Raw genomic sequence first — 23,306 nt, 5'->3', positions numbered from 1 at the left:
GATGTCCTATTCGTCAGAGGTGAAGCACCACAAGCCAAAGCGAATGAGCACACGCGGTTTTTGATCTGCTGCTGCTTACAACCAAAATCATTTATACGTTTAAGTGCAAACAGCAGAAACACAACATATATTTAAATACGAAAAAAGAGATATTGGGTTGCCCTCTAAAAAAAATCATTTGGAATATAATGGCAGCAATGCATGTAAAACATATACAAAAGCACAAAATTGTTGTTTTGTTATGGGGGGGGGGTTATTCACCTGTGCCTACATAATCTTTGGTTTATAAAGCTGTATGCATTAAATGAAATCAACTCATATAGCATAAAGACAACATCCCCAAGAGAATGCAACTTTACACTAGCATGCTGTACCTTTTTGGAACACTGCTGCACAACAAACATCATCTTCTGTACAACAGTTGACTTTTTGATATGTTTCCACAGAGGTCTGCTACCGACACGAAAAAAAAAACACGCTTTCTGAGCAGAGACAAGCATAAGCAGGAGAAGATAAAGAGTGCAGTGCTTGTGGTCTTCCATGAGGAAGCTGCCCTGCACATTGTCTCCAGGCTATTCATGTCTTCTCAGAGGGTAAGTGAGGATCTCACCTCTCCCTTCTCTCTCTCTCGATAAAGAGATGCTCAGAAGCCATAGAGGGCAGGCTGGGAGATGTCAGGCTGTGGGGATTTACACACTGCACTTTGTGTTTATGGGTCTCAGCTCTGTTTGAGTGCCTGCGAGACAGAGACGGGCACTTTCACAGCCGACATGAAATAAACTCATTACAGCCTTTGCGAGCACTGGCAACGGGCCCCGCTTAGCAGCAAGGCACAGGGCTGGCTAGAAAAGGCTGCAAGTGATCTTAACACTGCTCTCCACTCTACTTTCAAGACTACCCACTACCTTGTCACTATCAACACCTCCTTCCATCCTGCTTTCCTGAGACATGCAAGGTATGGGTGCTACTGGGTTTTCTTCTACCCAGAGTTTTTCATATAGTGAACAGCATGCTCACTAGGCACATGAGCCTAGAGATGAGCTTGGAGGCTGACTGTGAGACTGAGAAACAGTGTGATATGCAAGAAGACAGCAAAGGTGAATCTGAACTGTTATACTGGGGCTGCTCACAGGGTAAAGCACAAGGCTGTTGGTAAATAAAACCCACAGATGCCTCGCATCAAACTGACAGATACCGACAGGTGAGCGTGCACGTGTTCACCCACATGCATTTACAGATGCAGTGTGTGTTCGCGTTGGATTACCGAGCTGTGACTGTAGGCCTTCAACAGTCAATCTAGTTATTACGATAGGCTTTCCATTTGGCAAGTCTGATGTGCACACCTCAATTACTGTGTTATGTTATGTGCTGGATTTACAGTTAAACAAAATCAGTCGCTGAGTTTGTGTAATTTTCAACAAATTATTTTTTAACCTTGATGTACTTACGTATTTCTGTATATGTAACTGTACAAACAACATCTGGATTAAACGATTAACGTTAGAAATAACCAGATATATGAAGATTAGATAAGAAGAAACAAGTAAGAGCCTCTTAACCAAGTATACTTAAACGGTGGCATGAGTAACTAGTATTGGAAAGCCATGTTTCCAGGGCACTGATATAGTAATAGAGTCTGCCGTGACATTAGTGAAACCAGAAAATACTCCTTACTCCTTGTATAGAGTGAATAAAAAACTGACTATGTACAATTTATACTACCAGCTTTATATATCATGAAAGAAGGGAAAGTATAGTGCCATTGAGCTTGCGTTAACAGCCTTGTACTCTGGCAAGCTGTCCAGCCCATATTTAAAGTAAAACGCTCAAAACCAAACATATTAAAAAAAAAAAAAAAAAAACTGGAAAGATGTCCTGTCATCACTTTCCTCCTGTCACTCACTCACATGCTTCACATGCGTCATGCAATTTACTCATTTCAACATCAACTTTTTTTTTTATCCCACAGCTCCAAAAGTGAGTCAACAAAGGGATAAAATGTACAAGCACATTCAGCTGCAAACAAGACCATGCACATACACTATACAGCAAGAGAGAAAAGGATAAGACAGACTTACAAATGAGCTTGGACATGTGTGTGGGACAAGGACAGTTTAAAAAGGTGCAAAAATGAGACGAATATCCTGTTGCAGACAAGCATGCACCAATACAGAATACAACCAGGGAGAAGGAAGAAGAGGCAAGTTAGGTAGTGGTTACTGGTCTAAAGCGAAGCATCCATTCGTTGCTGCTAGGTCATAGTACTGCAGAATTAAAATAAAAACCAAGCCTTTTCCAACAAACAGAGGTAAACAAAAATTTAAGTAGAGCAAGAGTGCAAGGGACAAGCTACTACTATATGTTCTATCTGGAACATACTGAAGTACAGATGAAGACCTGGACAATAACACTCTTATCTTGCATTGTTGATTGTTATTACTTGCTGTGAATCACATCACAACTGTAATCTAACTGACATGAAATCTATCTCTTTACAACTAGATTTCAAATCTACAAATGGAAGAATTTTTGATACTTAAATAAACTAATATATTAGTGAAAACTTGAGAAAAGTTTCCAATAGCAACAATACACTATGTCTCAAAGGCTGCATTCACTCTTTTGATCAGCTTTAAGTGTTCTTTGGGGTGTTTTAGCTTTTATTATGACCAGAAAGCTTAGAAAGAGAACAGAGGAAAGACACAGAAAATGGCTCTTGGCAGATTCAAACCCAGGCATCTGCAACAGCCTTACAGCATGTGAGCCACCTGCTCAGCCTCCACGCCACCTAGCTTTAATCTCTAGCCTTCTCAGAGTCACATCATGTTCCAGTGGTCCTAAGTTTAATCAAACTGTTGATCGTTGCAAAATCTGATCCCTTCTGGAAAAAAAATGCTTGGAAAAACAAACTGTGCTGATGCCAAAAAGGGTCAGTTCTGCATGGATGTTACTACAAGATTTAAAAAAAAAAAAAAAGATGGTTATGTCATTCCTGCTGTCTTTCAAAGAGCTGAAAGGTTTTGCACAAACAGTATTGTGTGCAGTAGGAGTAACAAGTGCTGTACAAATGTGTATATTGCAGTAGATCACTACTATGCTTTGTTGGAAAAGGAAAAAGGCTACATAACGTGTTAGTATTGATGAAATGTATCAGTGTTATCTGTATGAATGCAATTTTAAACAAAATCCAGGTCCATAAACACAATCCTACTGACATATACACATATAGAGACAAAGACACAACTTCATGCAGAAACAGACACCCAAAGGCCAGACAGCACATTGATATTCCACACCTGTATGACTGCTGACAGCTCCACAGCATCACACTGTCAGAGGATTTGGACATGAGGTACCCTGACACTACAATGGAGACACTGTTACAAAGTTGCTCTGGAGCAGAGAGGTTCCATCAGCCACAGACACAAACACACACATGTATACACAGTGCTACATCACTACCTGGGCCCCTTGCACTGTCCTTGACACACACACACACACACACACACACACACACACACACACACACACACACGCACACACACACACACACACATTCAAATCAGGAGTTTCTGCAATAATCTACAAAGATACCTCCAGTCTTTATCATCAATGTCCACTACAAAAAAAAATATTTTAACACTCAGTTCAATAATCATTTTTTTAGCACTACAAAGCAAAGTGTCTTTGCTCCAATTAGAGTTAATTTCATTCCATTCTGTCCCACTTCATAAAGCTAATAATGGCATCAATTCACTAACAGGGAATGGAGCTATTTGCACAATGAGTGTTTAACACAGTAAGTGCATGTTTAAAAGGTACAGCCCTGCTGAAACATGATACAACAAGTGCTAATATGATTTAATACATAAGGAACATCAAGCACAAGCACTGGAGGGGAAATTGCTGGGGCAATATTGACACAGCAAAGCAAACCGGTACGTAAGGTGCAATACTAACAGACTGCACCGACAGTGGGTTTTGGTTGGGCAGGGAGAGACGCAGGAGAAAAATGCTTTTACAACAGTGCCCCCCTCTGCTGATGAATGTAACTGTAGCTCAGCATATTTCTATTCTACACATTACGCTCTACCTGAACATCAAAGGATTTTGCTCAAAGGATCTGCGAGCCCTTTCATACCGATTACTCTTATGATATTACCAATCCCTGTATAAGTCTGAGGGGAACACTAGCTTTTGATTTCATGGTGTCAGAGCAGATGTGCATGTCCATAACACTCCTATTTGAAAAAAACATACATTTGGAAAACATTAACTGAGTGATGGGAGCATGTGCATAGTAAGTATGATATGGATAGGAATCACTGAGGACCGAGAGCTTATTCTCAAAAAATATCATAAATCACAACAGGAATTATCGTTGCTCTATTTCCCTTTTTCTCATTCATCTCTTACTTGTTCTCTACCTGTGTTTTTTCTGCCTTTCTTTCTTCGTAGAAGTATGTCATCTCATATCCCGTCAATAACTCGTTAACGGACTTTGGCAGTCAGATGGTGTTGGCTAAAGAACGGTGGGAAGATAAAGGCAAGCCTCTGGCTTACAAACTGGAGGGACAGAGAGCCTTTGATGAACAGGAGACAGAAAAACTAGTGAAGAGATGTTGTGCATGAGAGCGCCTGAAGGTAGCAGTAGGGTCATGGGGTCAGATATTAGTAAAGTGAACATGATTTCTAATATTTAAAGCCTAACAAAAATAAGTGCTGCAGTTTGTTTCCAATTACAAAAGGTGAAAAACTAATTCATTTACTTGTTAATGCTCCACTAGGTCACAAATTATTAGTAAAAACTGTTATTTGATGATAAATCTAGAGCTGATAATTTCTCATACTCTTCAAATGTTTTAGTAACGCCAACAGTGACTGAAGAAGCTGAAAATTAATCCAAAGCAGGGGAAGGCTATAATTTCAAATATTTGTCACTACGAGGTATCTGAAAGGGATTCAAATGTCACGCAGTTAGCCAAGAAACTGAAACTCAAAATTGGCTCCTACGACAAAACAATAATTGCAATGAGACCTCAAAATGTACTATGAAGTAGTTTTTGCCGTAGTAATGTGCCATTCTGGTGCCTTCTACCAAAGAAGGGGTACTGAAGAAGTTTCTTGTACATATCTCACAATTGTGGTTGGGTTTTTTCAGACCAAAAAATGTAACTAAACAATGCAGATCATGCATGCAAATTCAGTTTAATGGGTGTTTGTTGTTGGAGTTGAACATGAAACAACCCGACACATCACGACAAAAGACAGAGGCAGAGTTTTATCCCCACAGCACCCGACGACACCACCGCCGTGTGTCCGACACAACACCAGGCAAGCAGGGGTCTCCCTCTTTCAGCTGCTGGGATGCTTTCGCAGCAAGCCAGTAGTAGCTGTGACACTTCCCAAGCACAGATCAGCATCCGTTCAACACATTTATCAAAGCCTACTAGACACACAGCAGGCTCACATATGGCTTCAGGCCTCTCTTCCCCTCCAGAACTGCAATCTCGGCATATTACCTGTATCAATTTTTTAACAATCCACAAGCCAGCATTTTTAAGACTTGTTGAAATAATCATGAGGTGCTTGTTGGGTAATGCACTCTGTTTCAATAAGTGCACTGTAAGAAAAGAAGAGCTGGGAAACAGTGAGACAGAGGCAAGCCAAAAGAGACTCGTCATTATGTATGCACTGCAGCGAAACCAATCTTTGTTGAGCCTGTCCTCGATTGTTTTTAAAAGGATACTTTACTGGACACAATCAAATTAGCAAAAACATCACTGATACAGGGTAATAACCCTAAATTGAATTTGTGCACAGGCTAAAGTGTCCCCTCTCTGCAGAATCAATTGCTGTGAAGAGAAAAGGAGGGAAGGAAGAGGGTATTCATAGTTAGCAGACCTTTAAAAAGTACACTAGAGATGAAGGCATGAGCGGGCTATTTTCACGCTCTGGGGCCCTGCCATAATCTGTGCCTGGCGACTACTTTACTAGATGCAATCTATCCAATTATGCTAGTTAATTTGAATTACCTTACAGTTGCCATCACTGAGAGTAAAAATCGTGTCTGGTTTTCAATTCTACATTTGCATGGATGCGATTCTCTTTCATTGTTTGGTTTCTAAGAGCTGCCCACAGCGAGCTCTGGCAGCCTGGTGACTGTGCTAACTGAACACAGAGTATGACAACAACAAGCAATTAGCTAGACAGCCCCCTGTTAGCTCTGCAACAGGCTGACACTGCTGTGTGCTGCAAGCCAAGACTGTTACTGTACTCAGCTAACCGTTGTGGCTCAGGCATTACTGTACACAGATCTGCAATTTAGTTTGCATTTTGCAGACACCTGTAACCACAATGCGTTATAATGAGTGTGATAAAAAAAAATTTAAGTAACACTTAAGGTCAGGGGTCAAAGCCAATTCTGAGCAGGGTGGCAATCTTTTCTCTCTCCTGCTTCCTAAATAGAGAAAAACAACATCCACCTACAGACAAGGCTCTTCCTAGCTCTGGAGGCAACAGCTGTGCAGTGCTATATGAGTAACATCAGGGAGAGATTTTACTGAGAATAATCCATCATCTGACTCCTGAGTCAGGATACAGCTGGGAGCTACAGAGACAATGTTACTATGCTGCAATGACAGTGCTGTCATGTGCCTTATTTCTTTTTCTTTTTTTTCCCCAAAACATTCCATTCTCACAAAGTGTTTTGGCAAAGGCCACAAAGTAAAATCACGTCTGCTGATATGGGAACTTGCAGGAATTATCAAGAAATGACATGGTTGAGTACAACAAAGATTACAGCAAGTAATCCCAGCGAGGGAGTTAGAGACCTCGGAGACCCTGGATCATATCAGCACAGCCGTCCACACATATAAATAGATGCTCAGTTAAATGCACAAGTCTGTAGGTTTCTGTGTGTGCCAGCAGAAGCTCTCTAAAGCTACAGGAAGTGGTGATAATAATAGTTTAAATAATGTCCACAAAATAGGAGACTTTTGTAATATGATACGGTGTTACATAGGCAGACTGTAGTATCAAACTAGACTCCAACTAATTCACTTAGTGCTCCAGTTAGCAGAAAGTGAATCATTGTGTGAGCTACAATATAGCCCATTACCCGTGAGTTAAAGAGCTCCATCAGTCCCTGACACCTCCTCCTCCTCCTCCTCCTCTTCCCTCCCACTGAGGGAAGCGAGTTAGGCAGTGGATGCTACACAGCCAGTAATGAGCAGGCCGCAGGCCCATTTGTGCTGGGAGAGAATGGGTCCCTAATGAACCACTGAAGACACTTAGGTCCACTGAGTCAAAATTGTAATGTGCCACTGATGGCCGATAGGAGGTTGTGTCAGCTCAACCGGAAAGCAGAAAAGGCAAAAAAAGCTCTTTAAATGATGGCGTTTTGGACGATAAAAGTTCTTTGTGAACTTTGAGGATTTGCGAACTGATTTTGTCCTTCTTCTTCAGGCTATATATTAATATAGAAGAATGGTACTCAATATGAGATTTAAATTTACATGGCATCAGCCACACACCAACTGAGAAAGGGCTGATGTTGAAATATATGCACTGTTGATACTTCTTTCGGCATATGCCATTCCCTTCTTTTATTTACTGTCATGAGATGCCATCACGTCAGCCCAGGCTATTTGTTTCTTTTTTATGATGACAAGTTTCCTTTGAGCGCCATTTCTACTGAAGTGAAACTTTTGAGTATGCGAGTCATGCATCCTCAGTTGCAACATCAACCACCAGCACCCTGCTTCCCAGTGTTATAAATAATACGATGACTTCCTCATCACCCTTCTTGAGTCAAGGCAGCAAAACTCAACTTCTAGCATTTTTCACAGCGCACCTTACCTATGCCCAGAGCTCTCGCCACTCCTCACATGCGTGGAAAAGGTCAAAGCTGTTCTCTTTTACAAGCTGAATTATAAAGAAAATACAAAACACCCTCATATGATGAAGTTGTAACCCTTTAAAACTAAACTCAAAAGAATTATTGTGAAAAATATCCCTTTTCTCCTTTAGCCAGACATCTGTTTAAATAGGAATTTGCTGTCTGACAACTCATTTCAGTTGATGTGGGTTTAAACAGGGACAGTTTATAACTTTTAAACTATTGGCACATTATATTTTGGGAGTAGCCTCATTTGAAAGGTTGTTTTTTCCCAGTGAAGCTTTTGAAGGCAAAAGACTAATAGGCCCTGCAGGGTGTATTGTTTAACAAGCGATGACATTTCCCACTGCAGTCACTCGAATCTAATAGCAGGGCAGGGGGAGCAGCAACACCCACCCATCGCTTGGACAGCCAGCACTGCGGACAGCAGGAGGGACAGCATGGTCTTTCAGGATGGATTCAAAGTGCAGGTCAACTTCTTCAGACACAGCGCTGCGGACGAAAAAAAAACAGACATATGAGGAGCCCCGAGATTTTTATAACAAGGACACAATAGTATAGCAACATAAGGTGATGAGCTGATTGGAGGATTACTGAAACCAGACGGGTTGCCTTATACTAATGTGTCTTGGCGTTCTTTAGCTTGTTCTCCCAAGTGAAGAAAATTTGAGATGAGAAGACAATATATGCTATATGAAAATCTCAAATTTATTTTGTCATTTACAAACTTTACTGACAAACTAACTTACATGTGAAGGTGACTAAGACAGTCCTTTCTCTGGCCTGCTGAAAGCTTCTTTCTTTTCAGAGCGAGTAAAGCTGTGATGACAAATGGGGACTTTCAAAGTTGACAGGAAGCAGCCAAATCATTCTCTCCACTCCCCAGAGGGAAACACTTTGTGAGGAGTAAGTACAGCCAGACAAAACTATCTCCTCCTTGTCTACCTCCACTCTCCCATGCATGAAATATTTATAAGATACTTATCTCAGCTAGATTGGTAAAGGTCATTATTTGTATCTGTATTTGCTGAGACAAAACCCTGATTTTGCATCTTGGATAAAACTGAAGACTATTGTTTTTTCCCCAAAGAAAGAAAGTCACTGTGATACAACCACAGAATATGAACTAGTGGTGTAAAACAGACAAACACACAGATGTTAGAAAGCAACACTTTGTTACATTTTTTGTTACATTTTGCCACTATTGTACACACAATCTCTAGGTGATGTTTTCTTGAGATAAACAATATTGATGAACAATATTTTGGCTACTATAGCAGAAAGAAAACTAGTATTTTGTGGATTATAATACTACACGCGTGAGTAATTCTCACATTGTTAACAATGTTAATAACAAAAAACGGTCAATTATTTAAATAAATATAACTTAATTGGACAAGGAAAACTGAACTTTTCATATATGTTTGTGGTCAGAAGTTTACATGTGCTTATCATGGGCATGAATATAAGGGTTATTTGGGGCTTTTAATGATTTTGTTGAACCAATTCTTTTTCCAGAGTGAAATGACTGCACAGCATCCATCTTTAATTACTTTAAAAAAATGTATGCCCATGATAAGTATATGTAAACTTCTAACCACAACTGTACATTCTGTAGATAACTGCCATTGCTTCGAGTTAAAAACATCTAGGTAGAAGGAGCAAAAGTCATAAAAGGCTTCTGTAGGTGAAACTGTGCAAGGATCCTTAACGGTTGCCTGCAGCTGCTTTCGTCTCCCATGGTCTCTCATTTGGTCTGGTTTTGGAGGCGTACGACCACAGCATCAGTTGTTGACCTCAGCTCTCCATCTCTTTCTCTCCGGCTATCGTGTAGCTCTCCTGAGCAATGCGAATCTGCCTTTTGTTGCCCCTTTCTGCACCCGCTGACATCCCAGTAGAGACTGTGGGCTGCCAGGGGCCAAATGACTCTGTTTCCCACAGTATCCCTCGCTTTTTTCATTAAAAGTTCACTCCAAAGTTTTTAAAGATCGAATAAATCACTTGTAAAAAGACACCCTTTAAAGTTAATGTTGGTGTATTTAAATAATCTAGATAATTACTGACCAAAATAATCATCACTGTTTTTGCCACATCCGGGTAGTCCTACCTCGATGCAACTTCTTTGAAAACACAGAAAATTAGCTCAGGGCTTTGTTTTTTGCTTTTATACCACATGAATGAGGATTATCCAGGATTTACAGCAATCACTGAGTGTGATTCACTGCTTTGATGAAAACCCTGAAAATCCAGGTATGACTGTAAGCTGGGCAACGCCCTACCATTTACCACAAGTGATAAAAGTTTCTGGTGGATCATACAAATCTACAAGTTCTGGAAATTTTGCTTGTTTTTTTGCATGTGCAAACACATCTCAAAATGGGAAAACAGATGATGGATCAAATGTTTTGTTTTAGTGCTATGAATCATTTCATCATGTAGCTCCACCTCATGGCTTAGCCAAAGCTTTTTCCATGAGTTTCCATTTATGGCTTCAGCAGAGAGGATGTGGGCCGGAGTGCCGTTTCATCGCATTTTCCACAACAGCTCTGCTCTCCACTCCAGACTTTCTGTATCACAATGTGAATCTCTCTAACCTTAGAGACACTGAATTCTTCACAGCAGCGAGACTCAACAATGAGAACAAATATTCATTGAATAAAAGAGCAGATGTGTATTGTAGCCAGCATTTTTCCAGCTTTACCTAAATATATTCCTAATGGTAGCATGAACTGTAGTCTGCCAACACACCAAACCACAGTCTGACTCAGTCTGTGCAGCCCAGACATCAGGAAGGCATCAAACAGATTTTACTGAATGACTCACTGACCCCTTACCAGCTTTTGTTTCTTTCCTTTTTCAATTTAAGATTTAGTTAACTAAACTTGCATGTCACAAACTTTATATAAAAATAAAATAAAGCTTAACTGTAGGAAGTTGCAATTGAATATTATCCATTACCATCTTACATCAATATATAAAACGTACTGCCAGCTTTTTAGTCAGGTTTTGACATTTAAATTATTTTTTATGGTATTATAATAATTAATTGACAGCACTGTCATAAGACCATATAAATGAAAAAAAGAAAGGGGTTCAAAAGCTTGCTTGACAGCAAAAAAAAGCTCAAATTTCTCTTAGTGATTAGTTGTAAGCTTTTGAGTCATAATTGCCCTTTTATATCATTTTGACACTATATGTTAAGGACTATTAAAGTTCTTATTGAGGTCAGGGGAAAGGGAAATGATTCTTGAGATGTCACAGAACATTAAGATGAACAATTTTGCCCTGCTCATTGTACCATCACTCTATTCTTTCAAGTAATCTCAGTTATAGTGGTCCTCTTTCTTTACTACTACACTCTTGAATCCAAGATATTAAATCTTGACTCACCTTTCTGACTCAAATGTCTGATTGGCATAAAGCATCTTTATCAAGCTCCTCAAATCATCTGGACCATCATTTAGCTCACTCACAATACTGACATTTTTTTAACCTTAAAGACAAAAAGAGAGCCCCTGAAATTGATATAGAGGCAGTAGCTAGATTTTACCTGAGTCCACTTAGGAATGACTGGATTCCTTTAGTCAAATCATTTACAGCATTACTTAATAAAAATATAATATAACATATAATTCGCTCATCAAACTGAAAAGCATTTCTTAAACTTTAAAAAAAGGGCTTATAGCTAAGGAGCTGTATAAAAGTTTGACTTTTACTACTGAATGCCGAATTTACAGTTTTCACTACAGCGCCACCTTGAGTCTCATACTAGTGTTCAACATGTAATTTAGTGACGGCTATGAGGCAGGGGTATACATCTGTATGACTCAATATTTGGCTCTTGGTAATCTTCAAAGTTTAGAGTAACTTTTATCTTATGGCATTCTTGATATATGCTGCATGTGGATTGGCATGGGGAAGCAAAACAAGAACTAAAAAAAGGTAGCGCACCTGTAAAAAAGACTAAATAAGCTCATCCCCTAGCCAGCTCTTCGCTTCTTTTTCAGTGATCACTTTTCATAGAGAAATATCCTGAATGATAAATTCTACATCCTCCTGCTTCCCACGGGTAGATCTACCTGCCTGCTAAGCACAGCTGCACAATCAAGTGACAATTGCAGGATGACGGCAGGCAACATCCTCTTTGCACCATTCCTGTGGCTTCCAACCTGTTTTCTTTAAAGAGCAAATATGCCGACTTGCAACCTCACTTTCCTGACTGTCATCCTGCTGTGACATCCAAGAAGTTCACTCTAGAGAAAAACTTATCCTTCATGTTTTGCATTAAGAAGCAAATATTAGGAGAAAGCCTTGTCTTTCTATGGTAGAAATATGAAGCCCCAATCTGTCTTAGAGTACAGATGGGTGACCAATGTAATCTAGGATAACCTGGTTTGCCACTTTAGGCATGCAAGCATTTTTATCCCCCACATATTGAGATTTGATTTGTCTGATTTGGTTCTAGTTTACAAAAGTAAACACATACAAGTCTCATAAAAATCACATAAGAGATCTGCACTGAAGCAGAACAGCAGCTGAAACAGCAGTTAACAGTTATAACAGTTAATGGAGTAAATATTTGAGTTTAAAGAGACCTCACACAAAAAGCCTTTATTTAAATTTATAATAGGGGTGTTAAACTGTATTCAAAGTAAATAAAGTATATGTGTTCTTAATATTGAAACCTTTAGCCTGCATAACTTGTTTGTGTGATTTTGTTTTAGGTTAGATATATCAAATTATCAGTCTGGTAGGACTTTTTAGTCCTACCAGGGTACTATTTACTCCACATGTAGTTTGTTTGAATCTAGTAACAGTAATATAACACGGGCCGCCATCGCCACAGCTCAATCAAAAACACAAAGAACGAAAATATGAGGAAACTGGAGGAAGAAATTGCAGTAGTAACCAGCTTCTTTATGAATGTTACTTTATTTGGAACTACCGTTAAATGCAATGCTCACTTTCTATCAAACGAGGGCGCAGTCCGTTTAATTCATAAATATGAGCTTTTTAGCTCCATTTTTGATAGAGTATACTGTCTAGCTTAGTAGGCCCACGACTTGTTTAAAAGGTAAGCTACAAACATCTGTACCAGACGTGTCTCTAGACCCGGTGAACAGAGCAGACTAAGCCTGTTTAAGTCAGCCATAGCGCCTCCCTGGCCCGACTTCGTGGAGTTTCCCTTCTCCCCAGCTGTTGCTCGTCTTTTAAAATAACCTAAGTTTCCCGTTAGCTTTTTCACTATGATACAAACAAAACATGCCGGTTAGCTGGTGCTTTTGCCCCCAAACACTATGCATAAATGCTTACCATGACAAGAGGGAGAAACTTGAAAACCACCAACCCTCCAGCGGAGGCGACTCTTTTCTCTGTTCAGCGCTGGCGGTGTGATTTTCCAGAGCAGTTCATTCCTCTTAGAGCAAAGCACGGCTATAACACTTTGTTTTGACGCTGGATAAAACTAGAGGGCGTTTTTCCTGAGTGTTTGGGTATGTTCCATTGATTTGGGACGGGGAGCTCTTCACAGAAACCACTCCTTGCTGCTTCGTCCAGCAGTGATGTCATGCTGACCCCCATCCCCCAGTTAACCATTTAGTGTCGTACCTTTTTTCCGTGAACTCGTCGACTTTTCTTGCCACGTTACAGTATTTCAGGATAAATACATGGTTTGACTGAGTACTTCCAAGTCCAAGTGTGTGTAGATCGTATGGTCCTAAAATGTATGGTGGCCCTAATGTGGTAAAATGTAAAAAAAAAAATTAATTAATAGGTTAATAAATAAATAAAATAAAAACACACACACACACAAATAACGAAAGAATGAATTGTATTGTGCTTGACAAATTATTGTTTTCACCCGGAGATAACACAAATTATTGTAAATCATTTTTGGATGCTTGCAATTTGGTTGCAATTTCAAAACAACGCCACTGAAAAAAGCCTCCTACTAACTGGCACCATCCATGTGCCGCCTAAACAGGAAATTATGGTTCAGCAGTGCTAGTGCACTGGGCGTCTGTGGGAGTCTGTGAATAGCTACAAACAGTGTCTGACTGTTGTCAGATAGGGGTTGTGTCAAAAGCATGATACTCTTGCTTATACTGTTCTTGGTCCATCAGCCAGCCACAGAGACAAAAACTAAATAAAAATAATGGAAACTGTCCACTCCAGCCACTGTCAGTTCATACAATGTTCAATTATTTGTAATATCTTTGATGGGGTTTTTTGTGCTTCTTCCATTCTTGGTGGATTCTGCTGCTTTCTTCTTTTTCTTTTCCCTGTTCTGGGAACAGGTCAGCATTCGACCAATACACAGCACTACCCACATACAGCAATCTGCAGTTGAGACTGTGGAGGACTGCACTGGGGCACTTTTAGGTTGATTGAAAACCCTTCTCCATAGCCAAATACATATGGAAATGGACACAATCATGGTGCCATAAATTTGGCACACTTTTTCCCCACATGCAGTCATCGACTTTTCTTTCCACATACAGCATTGCTGTATTTCATGAAACACAACATTCAGAAGAAAACAACACAAAAACAGAGGGGTGTGCTACAAAGTGATATTAATGGCTTGGCAAATTAATTTCACTTTGATCTGCTGACAAACTAAAGTGATTTCCACGTCTTCTTCAGTGGGCTATGGGATGGTAAAAATGTATCTTTAAATTGATTAAAGTTTGACATTTCAGAGCTCTAATGTGCAGATGTAAAAAAAGAAAAGAAAAAAAGATAGTGGTATTTAGAGTGAGCTCAGTGATATATATATATATATATATATATATATATATATATATATATATATATATATATATATATATATATATATTATATATATGAACTGGAATTAAATGTTTACCACTCTTCATGTAAATTGTTAAAGCCCAAGATAAACTATTTTCTACAGTATTAATCTTTTGTCTCATTTGCAATAGGATTGCATTTTACTGTTATATTTTAGATGTTCTTTATTGATTTCATCTGCTAATGTCTCTTATTGGAGCAGTCAGCGCTCATAAGGATCATTTTGTGTGAAAGAAGAGTTATGCAACCCATGAAATGGACTTTTTCTTGTGAGCAAGCACAGAGCCTGAAGCAAAAAGCCTAGCTTAACTGAGAAAGTTGATAACCGCTGTCATGATACCCATCATATCCAGCTGGGTTTTGAATTTTGTCGAGCCAGCTACGGCAAAGAAAGCTTGGTTGTGTTGAACTACATTTATAGTATACCCTTCAGGAGAAAACAAAATTATTTGTCAAAAAGCTTGAAATTAGGGCCTAGATGCAGACTGAGAAGGCAGGCAAAGTAAACACACACAAAACACACCTTTAGTAGCAAATGGATCTCATTCGCTACTAAAGGTAATGTTTTGTTTGTTGCTTCGATCCAATTCAGAAATGAAGAAAATACACAAACATGCAAGAATAAGAGTGGGAAACGCACTAGAAGGATAAACATGCATGGTGATAAAGGCTGAGGAGAAGACAGTACACTTTAATATACATAAGGGTAAACAAGAGAAGTGGACAAAGCAGAGTAAGCACACAGATGATAAAAAATAAAGACAATGAGACAGGAGTGTAAGCAAACCTAAACATAAAACTCTAGAAACAACAAGCAAAATAAGACAGAAAGAAACTTCTACAGAGGCCAGACCCACACAGACACTTGCTGTTAAACAACGAGGGAAACTGGAGTGAAAGAAAGCTGAGAATGTGTCGATAGTTGTGCACATTGTCATTTGGTAGGATATTAGCAGCAAATACAAGCAATACAAGGGATAATACATAAAGGTTTTTTTTTTGTATAAAGGGTGTAATTTTTTGATAAAGTCTATCAATGATTGCAGAACTGGTGAGAACAAGGCGATTACAGAAGTGTATAATTTAATGGTAGTAGCAGCAGTAGGACTTTTTTTTTTTCCAGTTATTCCCCGAAATTTGATTTGCATTATAATACAATCCTGATTTTATGAACTTTAAAAAGCATGTTAAAATTTTTCTTTCCCCCTTCCTTTTCCTTCAGTGACAGATTAGTAATGGATAGGTACAGCTACAGAGAAACAGGCTGACATATTTCCTGTCAATGGTTTTCACAAATGTTTACTCGTTAATTGCTCATCTAAAGTAATTGATTAGCTACCCAAGGGCACTTATTGCTCATTCAAAGTGGCCACTTACACTTGTCTAGTGGTTTATTGGTAATTCAGACTAGTCTTTTAAATGTTGTAGCACATGTTAACCAATCAAATCAAGATTTATAGAAAATAATTGGCTCATTTAATATAATCTATTATTCATAGTATTGTTTACCTTTGTGATAATAGCCCATAGCCCATCCCTGTTTTGTGAGATGCTGTTTTATTTGCTTTGTTGATGTTGATTTTGTTTATATGGAAGAATGTCATTATTAATCTGCTTTATGCAACAGACATAGATAGTGACTGATGAATTTACATATTAATACTTCCTTATATTAGAATATTTGCATGTTTGTTTATTCCAATTGGTAACACTACCAGTTCCCTCAGCAATGCTCTCAAAACACTTTCCTCACACCTGTAAACTATATTCAGAGTTTTACATGTTTCTGTGTAAAACCTTCTTTCAATACTGCATGTAAAAGTGGACTAATTAACCATTCAGTGCAGTATATACTGTATGCACTTTAACACACACAGTCAGTCCAATATAGTTAAGTCAGCATCATCAGAAAACAAAGAAAATATAATATAAAATATAATCTATCCACAGCTGTCTCTATCTCTATTCTTTATCATTAGTAATCTCCATATCAGTAAACTGATACCCATTCTCTGAATACTGATTTCAGAGCATGAAAGCCCATTTTGGTATTAGTGAATCCCTACTATAGCGATCAAGGTAGTTTGGAAAAAGTGGTTTACAAAAGGTTTATCAATTGAGGGCTGGGGAATTTTGGACTGATTCCATCTTGGACAGGTAGGATATGAAAGTCATTCTATGTGGGAATATGCTAATTGTGAAATTACAATTAGCGTATTCCCACAGATGCCGTGGGATAGAGATATTGATGTAACAGTCTGACCGAGAGCTAAGTTGGATTAGCATTTATTTTTCATTTATTTCCCATTTCCCATGATTTTATATATTTGTGTGTGTGTGTGTGTGTGTGTGTGTGTGTGTGTGTGTGTGTGTGTGTGTGTGTGTTAAAGAGTCATCACAAATCTTCGAAAATATATCTATCTATGAATATCACAGAAAAGTGAAAGCTCCTTTGTTTGGACAGCGGACGTAAACGCAACCTAGACACGTGACTAAAACCAGGAAGTGAATTCAGTGTCAACAACAAAAGGGTGAGTGTGCAGTTATTCATGTAGAGCTTTAGTTTTATTCTTAGTTCTATAAGACTCAGTTATTTAAAAAAATGTTTTAAATCACCCAAACTAAACGGCATGAAAAGTTTAATTTAGAAAATCGGCATGCTTCGTGAGCAAACGCTAGGCAGCTAACCGGGTTGAGTGGTAACGTGATTCATTACAACCTCGTAGAAAAGGTAATCGTCAGGTAATAGCGCATTTTGTCGTGAGTTCCTCCTGTGGATCATGGGTCTAAGGTTTATTTTGTGTCAAAAAGACCTGCCTTATCTTCACACTGAAGCAGAGTGAAGCTGTAATATTATACTGTTAGCTAACAGTGTATATGTTGTGGTCTACCCCACTGTGTTAAGCTTGTGTTCTGTGGACTAATTGCAGGTGTGTAGGGTTATTAAACAGGAAGAGATGGCTTCGTCCGAATGGAATCTGTCTTTGAAGCTGGTTGATCAGCCCAAATCTACCTTCCACTTCCCGGAGATGATGCCAGGTGATGTTCCACCTGGAGGATACAGGGTCGCCACCCTGAAACAGCTTGTTGCAGCTCAGTTCCCAGACTCCATCCCAGACCCTGAACTAATAGGTACGTCACCATCATCCTTTAGCTGTCAGTGAAATCTGTGCATGTCTCTGTGTGAAAATCTCACCACTCTTCTGTGTGTTTACCAGAGTTGGTCCACTGTGGACGCAAACTTAAAGATGACCTTACATTGGATGCCTGTGGGATTCAACCTGGATCCACCTTACACATCCTCAAAAAGACGTGGCCAGAGCCAGAGAGTAGTCCAGGTCTGTGTGTATGCATCATTTAAGCTTAAAACTGTGTTTAAGCTGTAAATGGCATCGAACGTGTGAATCTGAATGTGTGTTTGTATTTTCCAGAGCCAGTAAACAGGGTAACTGCAGCAAGGGAGTTCAGGGTGTTTCATGCTGCTCTTCATTCTCTCAGCTCGGCCTACAGGGACTCGGTGAGTAGAGGAGAGGAAACACACTGACGGTAACCGAGCTGCTTAGGATTTCAACTAATTTTTAGTGAGTGTTAAAAAGAACTTGATCCTTCATTCACTTCTTATGAGATTTCTCTCTCTCCACAACAACCATTTTGGCTAATATCTAAATTTTGTTTGAGGAAAAGAAGAATTAGAGATCTTTTGCTTGTTAGGCAAATGTGTAAACAAGCTGCTGTTTCAGCCAGACGTGAATGCTGTTATGCACAGTATATTAGATTAGTTAAGGACGTTATAAATTAACATTGGTTTTCCAGTGTTAGTTAACTCCATTTGAAGTAAAGTACCGGAATTAGAAACTCATTTCAGCACCTGCAACTGACGCATGCAGTAGAATGGGACCACTGAAGGTCACTTTGAGTTTCATGTATTGTCCAGAAGCTATCATTGGCTGCTTTACTTTCCAGAACCCTGCCATTAGACAAGGCAGTTCATCTTTCAGAGAAAAGTGTTGACATTTTGTGTTTTTAAAAGACATCGTACTCTTTCATTAATGACAGTATGCTTAAAACAGTTGGCCCTAAATATGAACCACTCAGCTGGAAATATTTTGTGGTGGTTTCACAGCTGCTTCTTGTGCTTTTTTTTATTATTATTTTATTTTTTATTTTTTACAGTGATTACATGCCTTGAACAGACAGCAGTGTAGTTCCAGAAAAGAAATGTTGTTTTGTGTTAAGGGAATAGTTATCAAGTGAAAACATGAATCAGCTGTAAGAATGGAAAAACAAAAATCATTCATAATTTATTGGCTTAGCTCTTTATTTTTCTTTTTTTTAGGCCATGTGGCTTCACAGCTTGCATAAAGTTATTTGACACAGGCACTAAATTTTATATAGGTCATGCCTTAAACTAAAATAAATACATAAATAAGTAAACAAATAAGAGTTTGTCCTTGACCATGCTGGAATCTTCTCCACTGTCCTTTGGATGACGTCACATCTTTGTTCAGTGGTGTTTACCTCTGACTGCATCACCCTAGTTGCATGTCGGAGCTATGGATAAACAGACCCCAGGCCACTAGGAGCTGCTTTAAACATAAATGAGTTTAACTGTTGCAGCTTTTGCAGCATTGAACCTCAGCAACATTACAGCATGTTGGCTTAAAAAAAAGATTGGACTAGGTGGATTCTACATAAACTGGTATAAATAAGTCACTGCTATTGATAGTGCACTATATCAACAAAACAAGTGTGTCACATATGCATTACAAGAGCTGCTTGGCCCTGGTCTACTGGAGCTCCAGGGGCACCTTATTCAATTATTAAATCTTTCCCCCATAAAGACAGCATTTGCTGACCTCCCCGTACCCTTAATGATGAGTTTTCTGACACCCAGAATAAATCTTTTTTTTTTTTTTTTTTTTTTTTTTTTTTTAAAAAGAGATGTTGTTTAACATCCATTGGAATTGTTTCTGGGTTTTTCCAAGCTGCACAGGCAGAGACCAAACCCAGTAATCTTGTTCTTTAAGCAGGACTGACATATGGCAGAAGCCATTCACTTCAGAAAAACAAGTTCAAGGGTTACTTCTAGTAACCTTTCAGGGAGTAAAGAGTTATGAAGTGTGTGCCCCAGTTCTTTGGTCCATATAGTGTAGCTCATAAAAGCCAGGTCAGATGATACAGTAGGTCCTGTAGATGTATATAATCATTGTTAGTTCACATGCTTTGGGTGCTGTGTTATGGCCCTCAAACATCATTGCTATCATCCTCAACTTGTCATTTACATTATATATAATGTATTTGAACAACTAGTACTTGCCCATGCTACAGTATTGCTTGGCCTGTTTGTACTTTTTGGCATACTGATAGACTGCATTGCCACGAGAAAAGTGAAACAAAAAAAAATCAGGTTAATAGATGTTAACCTATAACATCTATAATAGATGTAATAGATGTTAATAGATGTTGTTCCCAACAAGCTCATCTATAACCGGAAGGTTGCCGGTTCGGCTCTCTGTCCTGGTTGTTGTGTCCTTGGGCAAGACACTTTACCCCTACCCTACTGGTGTTGGCCAGAGTGGCCGATGGCGCGATATGGCAGCCTTGTTTCTGTCAGTCTGCCCCAGGGCAGCTGTGGCTACAACTGTAGCTGCCTCCACCAGTGTGTGAATTTGAGAGTGAATGAAAGCACTTTGGGTGCCTAGAAAAGCGCTATATAAATATAATCCATTATTATTATTATTATTATTATTATTATTATTATTGTTATTGTTATATGCTAAAAATGGGTCATTTTAGCCAATTGCTAACTGGTTGCTAGACATGTATAATTCAACTTTTGAGGTAATAAATGAGATGTTACTGGCATGAAAAATGAAAATAAAACAATAAGATCCTTTCATGTGGCTAAAAACAGTTTATTTTAGCTCATTGCTTGGTGGCTGCCAAGACACTGGATGGCATCATAATATATCATGAATAATACTACAAATTAGTCATTTTAGCTTGCTAGTTGGTTGCTAGGCAACAGGATGATCTTATCATATCTGATATTGATTATAAACTCGAGGGTCCTAAGATGCACCCTTGTGCCAAGTTTGGTTACTTAAACTCTTGATGGTCTCCGAGGAGTTTGCGATCAAAGAAACAAAGCTAAACCTAACAGAGAGGGTTCATGTGTTATTGTAAGAAAACACTAGTAAATACCACAGCTGTTACTGTAACTGCTGCTACATCACCACTTCTTCTTCTTTTGCTACTATATTTATTGTCTTTTCCCCTCTCATAGGTCTATAAAATGCTGACAAACAAAGAGTCTCTGGATCAGATTATTGTAGCCACACCGGGACTCAGGTCAGATCCAGTTGCTCTAGGTAAGGTCATTCTGAGTTTTATGAACATCTTTAAGTGGGTTTTGTTGTACCATGCAAATAGTAACAATTTCCTTAAATCCACACTCAGGAGTGCTCCAGGATAAAGATCTCTTTGTACAGTTTACAGACCCCAACATGTTGGATGGGTGAGTTTGGCTTTCCTCTGATTTCAGCTCTGTTATGACGCATAATATTCATGTACAGTGCGGTGGATGGTTGTCTGTCTCTCATAGGTTAATCAGTTCACATCCGGCCCTTGTCAATGCCATCATCCTGGTCCTGCATTCTGTGGCAGGCAGTATGCCCGCTCAGTCCAGTGCCAGCTCTTCTCGCAATGTATCAGCCAGTTCATACAGTGATATGCCGGGTAAGCAATACAACTGAACTGAAGGAGGAGAATATTGATAAAGTAGTTCCAACTGCAAAATCATCTAAAATTCATTGTGCTTTTTCTTCCTTTTAATAATATTGTGCGTATTTATGTATTTCTTTTAAGTGAATGTCCAGGTTATTAATCAGACAAAGCTTTTTGTGTTTCTTGGCAGGAGGCTTCATGTTTGAGGGCATGTCAGATGATGAGGATGAATTCCAGTCTGTAAGTCAATACCAAACTGCAAAGATCATGTATAGAAACACTGATGCCGTGTGATGTTTAATGTTGTTAATAGCCATAACGTCACTTGGTGTGCCTAAATATGTGTGACAGAGTAGCCCAGCAGGCCCCTCTAACAGAGGCGGAGTCTCGGCAGGAATGCGTCCAGTGTCCCTGAGCCATAGTGGAGCAACAGGACCGAGACCTATTACACAGAGTGAGCTGGCAACTGCACTGGCCCTTGCTAGCACTCCCGATAGCAGCGCTGTCACTCCGACAACAGCAAGCCAAGTGAGGGTTATTTCCATTTTGAGATAGATATTCAAAAACATGCATAAATCTTTAAAACAGTAAATTTATGCAGAATTTACTTAAGATTATAATGTTACACATTAAATTTTTTTTTACAAAAGCATTATTCCTAACACTCCCTACATCATTGCTTGCTTTTATTTCTCATCCTGTCTTTGATTAAGTCGGACCCCTCCAGTGGCATAGCCCCCATGCCAGCAGGGACACCAGTCAGTAACGATCTTTTCAGCCAAGCACTACAGCAAGCTCTGCAAGCCACCAACATGTCTGCTCTGCAGGTGAACTAACTGAGTAAATTCCACATGTGTTCAGTTTATGGAGAAAATAATAATCTAACTGCCATTTTCCTCAATGGGTATTGGCTTAGGTATGTAGTCCAGCTGCAAGCTTGTTTAGACAGGGCTATGTGTGGATAAAAGATTAGGACTTGAACATGTTTTTGTTTTTGCTAGGGCCGCTGGCAGTCCCAGATGCAGCAGCTCAGAGATATGGGGATCCAGGATGAGGAGCTGATGCTGAGGGCGCTACAGGCCACAGATGGTGACATCCAGGCTGCCCTCGAGCTCATATTTGCCGGAGGCCAAGGACTCTGAGCCCGTACCCCACGGACAGCCTTTTATAGATAACAGAGCTTAAAAAAGCTGGTCACCCTGCTGCCCAGAAACAATAGAGCAAATTATGAGTGACAGTGTAAGGATTTCTTAATGTTTCCCAATAAAGAACAGAAGAAATTCAGCTCATCTCCACAGGCCATTTTGTTTCTTATTGATGAGACAAATCTTCTAATAAACTTGTTCATAATTACCATTCAAGCATTGTCCATGCCAGCTTTATAGTTTGTTTGCAGTATTAAAACCTTAAAGAATACAACTCAAAGTTTATTTAAAAAGGTATTGGCTATATTTTCTTTACTACCATATATACCATCATTAATATAATTAATTGACTCGTCAGGTTTAAATGTTGATTTAATTTTGTAATGACTAAAATTAACAATTTTTTATTTGGTTTCTTTTCTGCCTAATGACGTAAAGGTATGCACAGGCATATGGCCCATTGTAGATTTTTAACATTTCCCACACCTCTATAAAAGATCAGTTTTCAAGTTGTTGTTTCATATAAATGTGTTAAATAAAATCTTCTTTTATTTCAGCTCCAGAAGTGCCATTTAATGCACGTAACACTTATTCTGTATTTACATTATCCTGTCTGCATATGCAATTCCCCTTTGTGTACACTAGATGGCAATGCAGTAGTTTAGTACTGTGGAGAGTTGCCTGATTATCATCTTAGCACACTTGCTGCCCTTTACCCCCCC

General features: G+C 39.1%; 2 protein-coding genes across 4 annotated transcripts in view; one reads left to right on the top strand and one right to left on the bottom strand.

Annotated features, from left to right (window-relative positions):
- The window catches only part of cd276 (CD276 molecule), a 64,791-nt gene extending 51,333 nt beyond the window's left edge, over window positions 1-13,458 (bottom strand). For both annotated transcript variants that reach the window (XM_006779816.2, XM_006779817.2), the window contains exons 1-2: window positions 13,214-13,458; window positions 8,297-8,392 (exon numbers count right to left, since the gene is read on the bottom strand). In XM_006779816.2, the coding sequence (XP_006779879.1) occupies window positions 8,297-8,342 (46 nt within the window). In that variant the 5' untranslated portion in view covers window positions 8,343-8,392; window positions 13,214-13,458. The remainder of the gene's footprint in view (window positions 1-8,296; window positions 8,393-13,213) is intronic.
- Window positions 13,459-17,194: 3,736 nt separating this feature from the next.
- ubl7b (ubiquitin-like 7b (bone marrow stromal cell-derived)) lies at window positions 17,195-23,134 on the top strand. 2 transcript variants are annotated; one of them, XM_006779815.3, is made up of 11 exons: window positions 17,195-17,244; window positions 17,644-17,845; window positions 17,932-18,051; window positions 18,145-18,230; window positions 21,000-21,084; window positions 21,173-21,230; window positions 21,318-21,451; window positions 21,630-21,679; window positions 21,791-21,967; window positions 22,153-22,266; window positions 22,441-23,134. In XM_006779815.3, exons 2-11 carry the CDS (start codon window positions 17,671-17,673, stop codon window positions 22,579-22,581), a joined length of 1,140 nt encoding a protein of 379 aa, XP_006779878.1. In that variant the 5' UTR covers window positions 17,195-17,244; window positions 17,644-17,670; the 3' UTR covers window positions 22,582-23,134. The 2 variants fall into 2 exon arrangements, with proteins under 2 accessions (XP_006779878.1, XP_035760666.1); XM_035904773.2 differs by lacking the exon at window positions 17,195-17,244 and adding an exon at window positions 17,389-17,455.
- The last annotated feature ends 172 nt before the right edge of the window (window positions 23,135-23,306 follow it).

The sequence above is a fragment of the Neolamprologus brichardi genome, chromosome 1, assembly GCF_056152115.1.
Source record: "Neolamprologus brichardi isolate AB-2024 chromosome 1, ASM5615211v1, whole genome shotgun sequence".
Classification (NCBI taxonomy): Eukaryota; Metazoa; Chordata; class Actinopteri; order Cichliformes; family Cichlidae; genus Neolamprologus; species Neolamprologus brichardi.
Note: the sequence above shows the minus strand (reverse complement) of the source record. Positions and strands in the feature narration are given on the sequence as shown.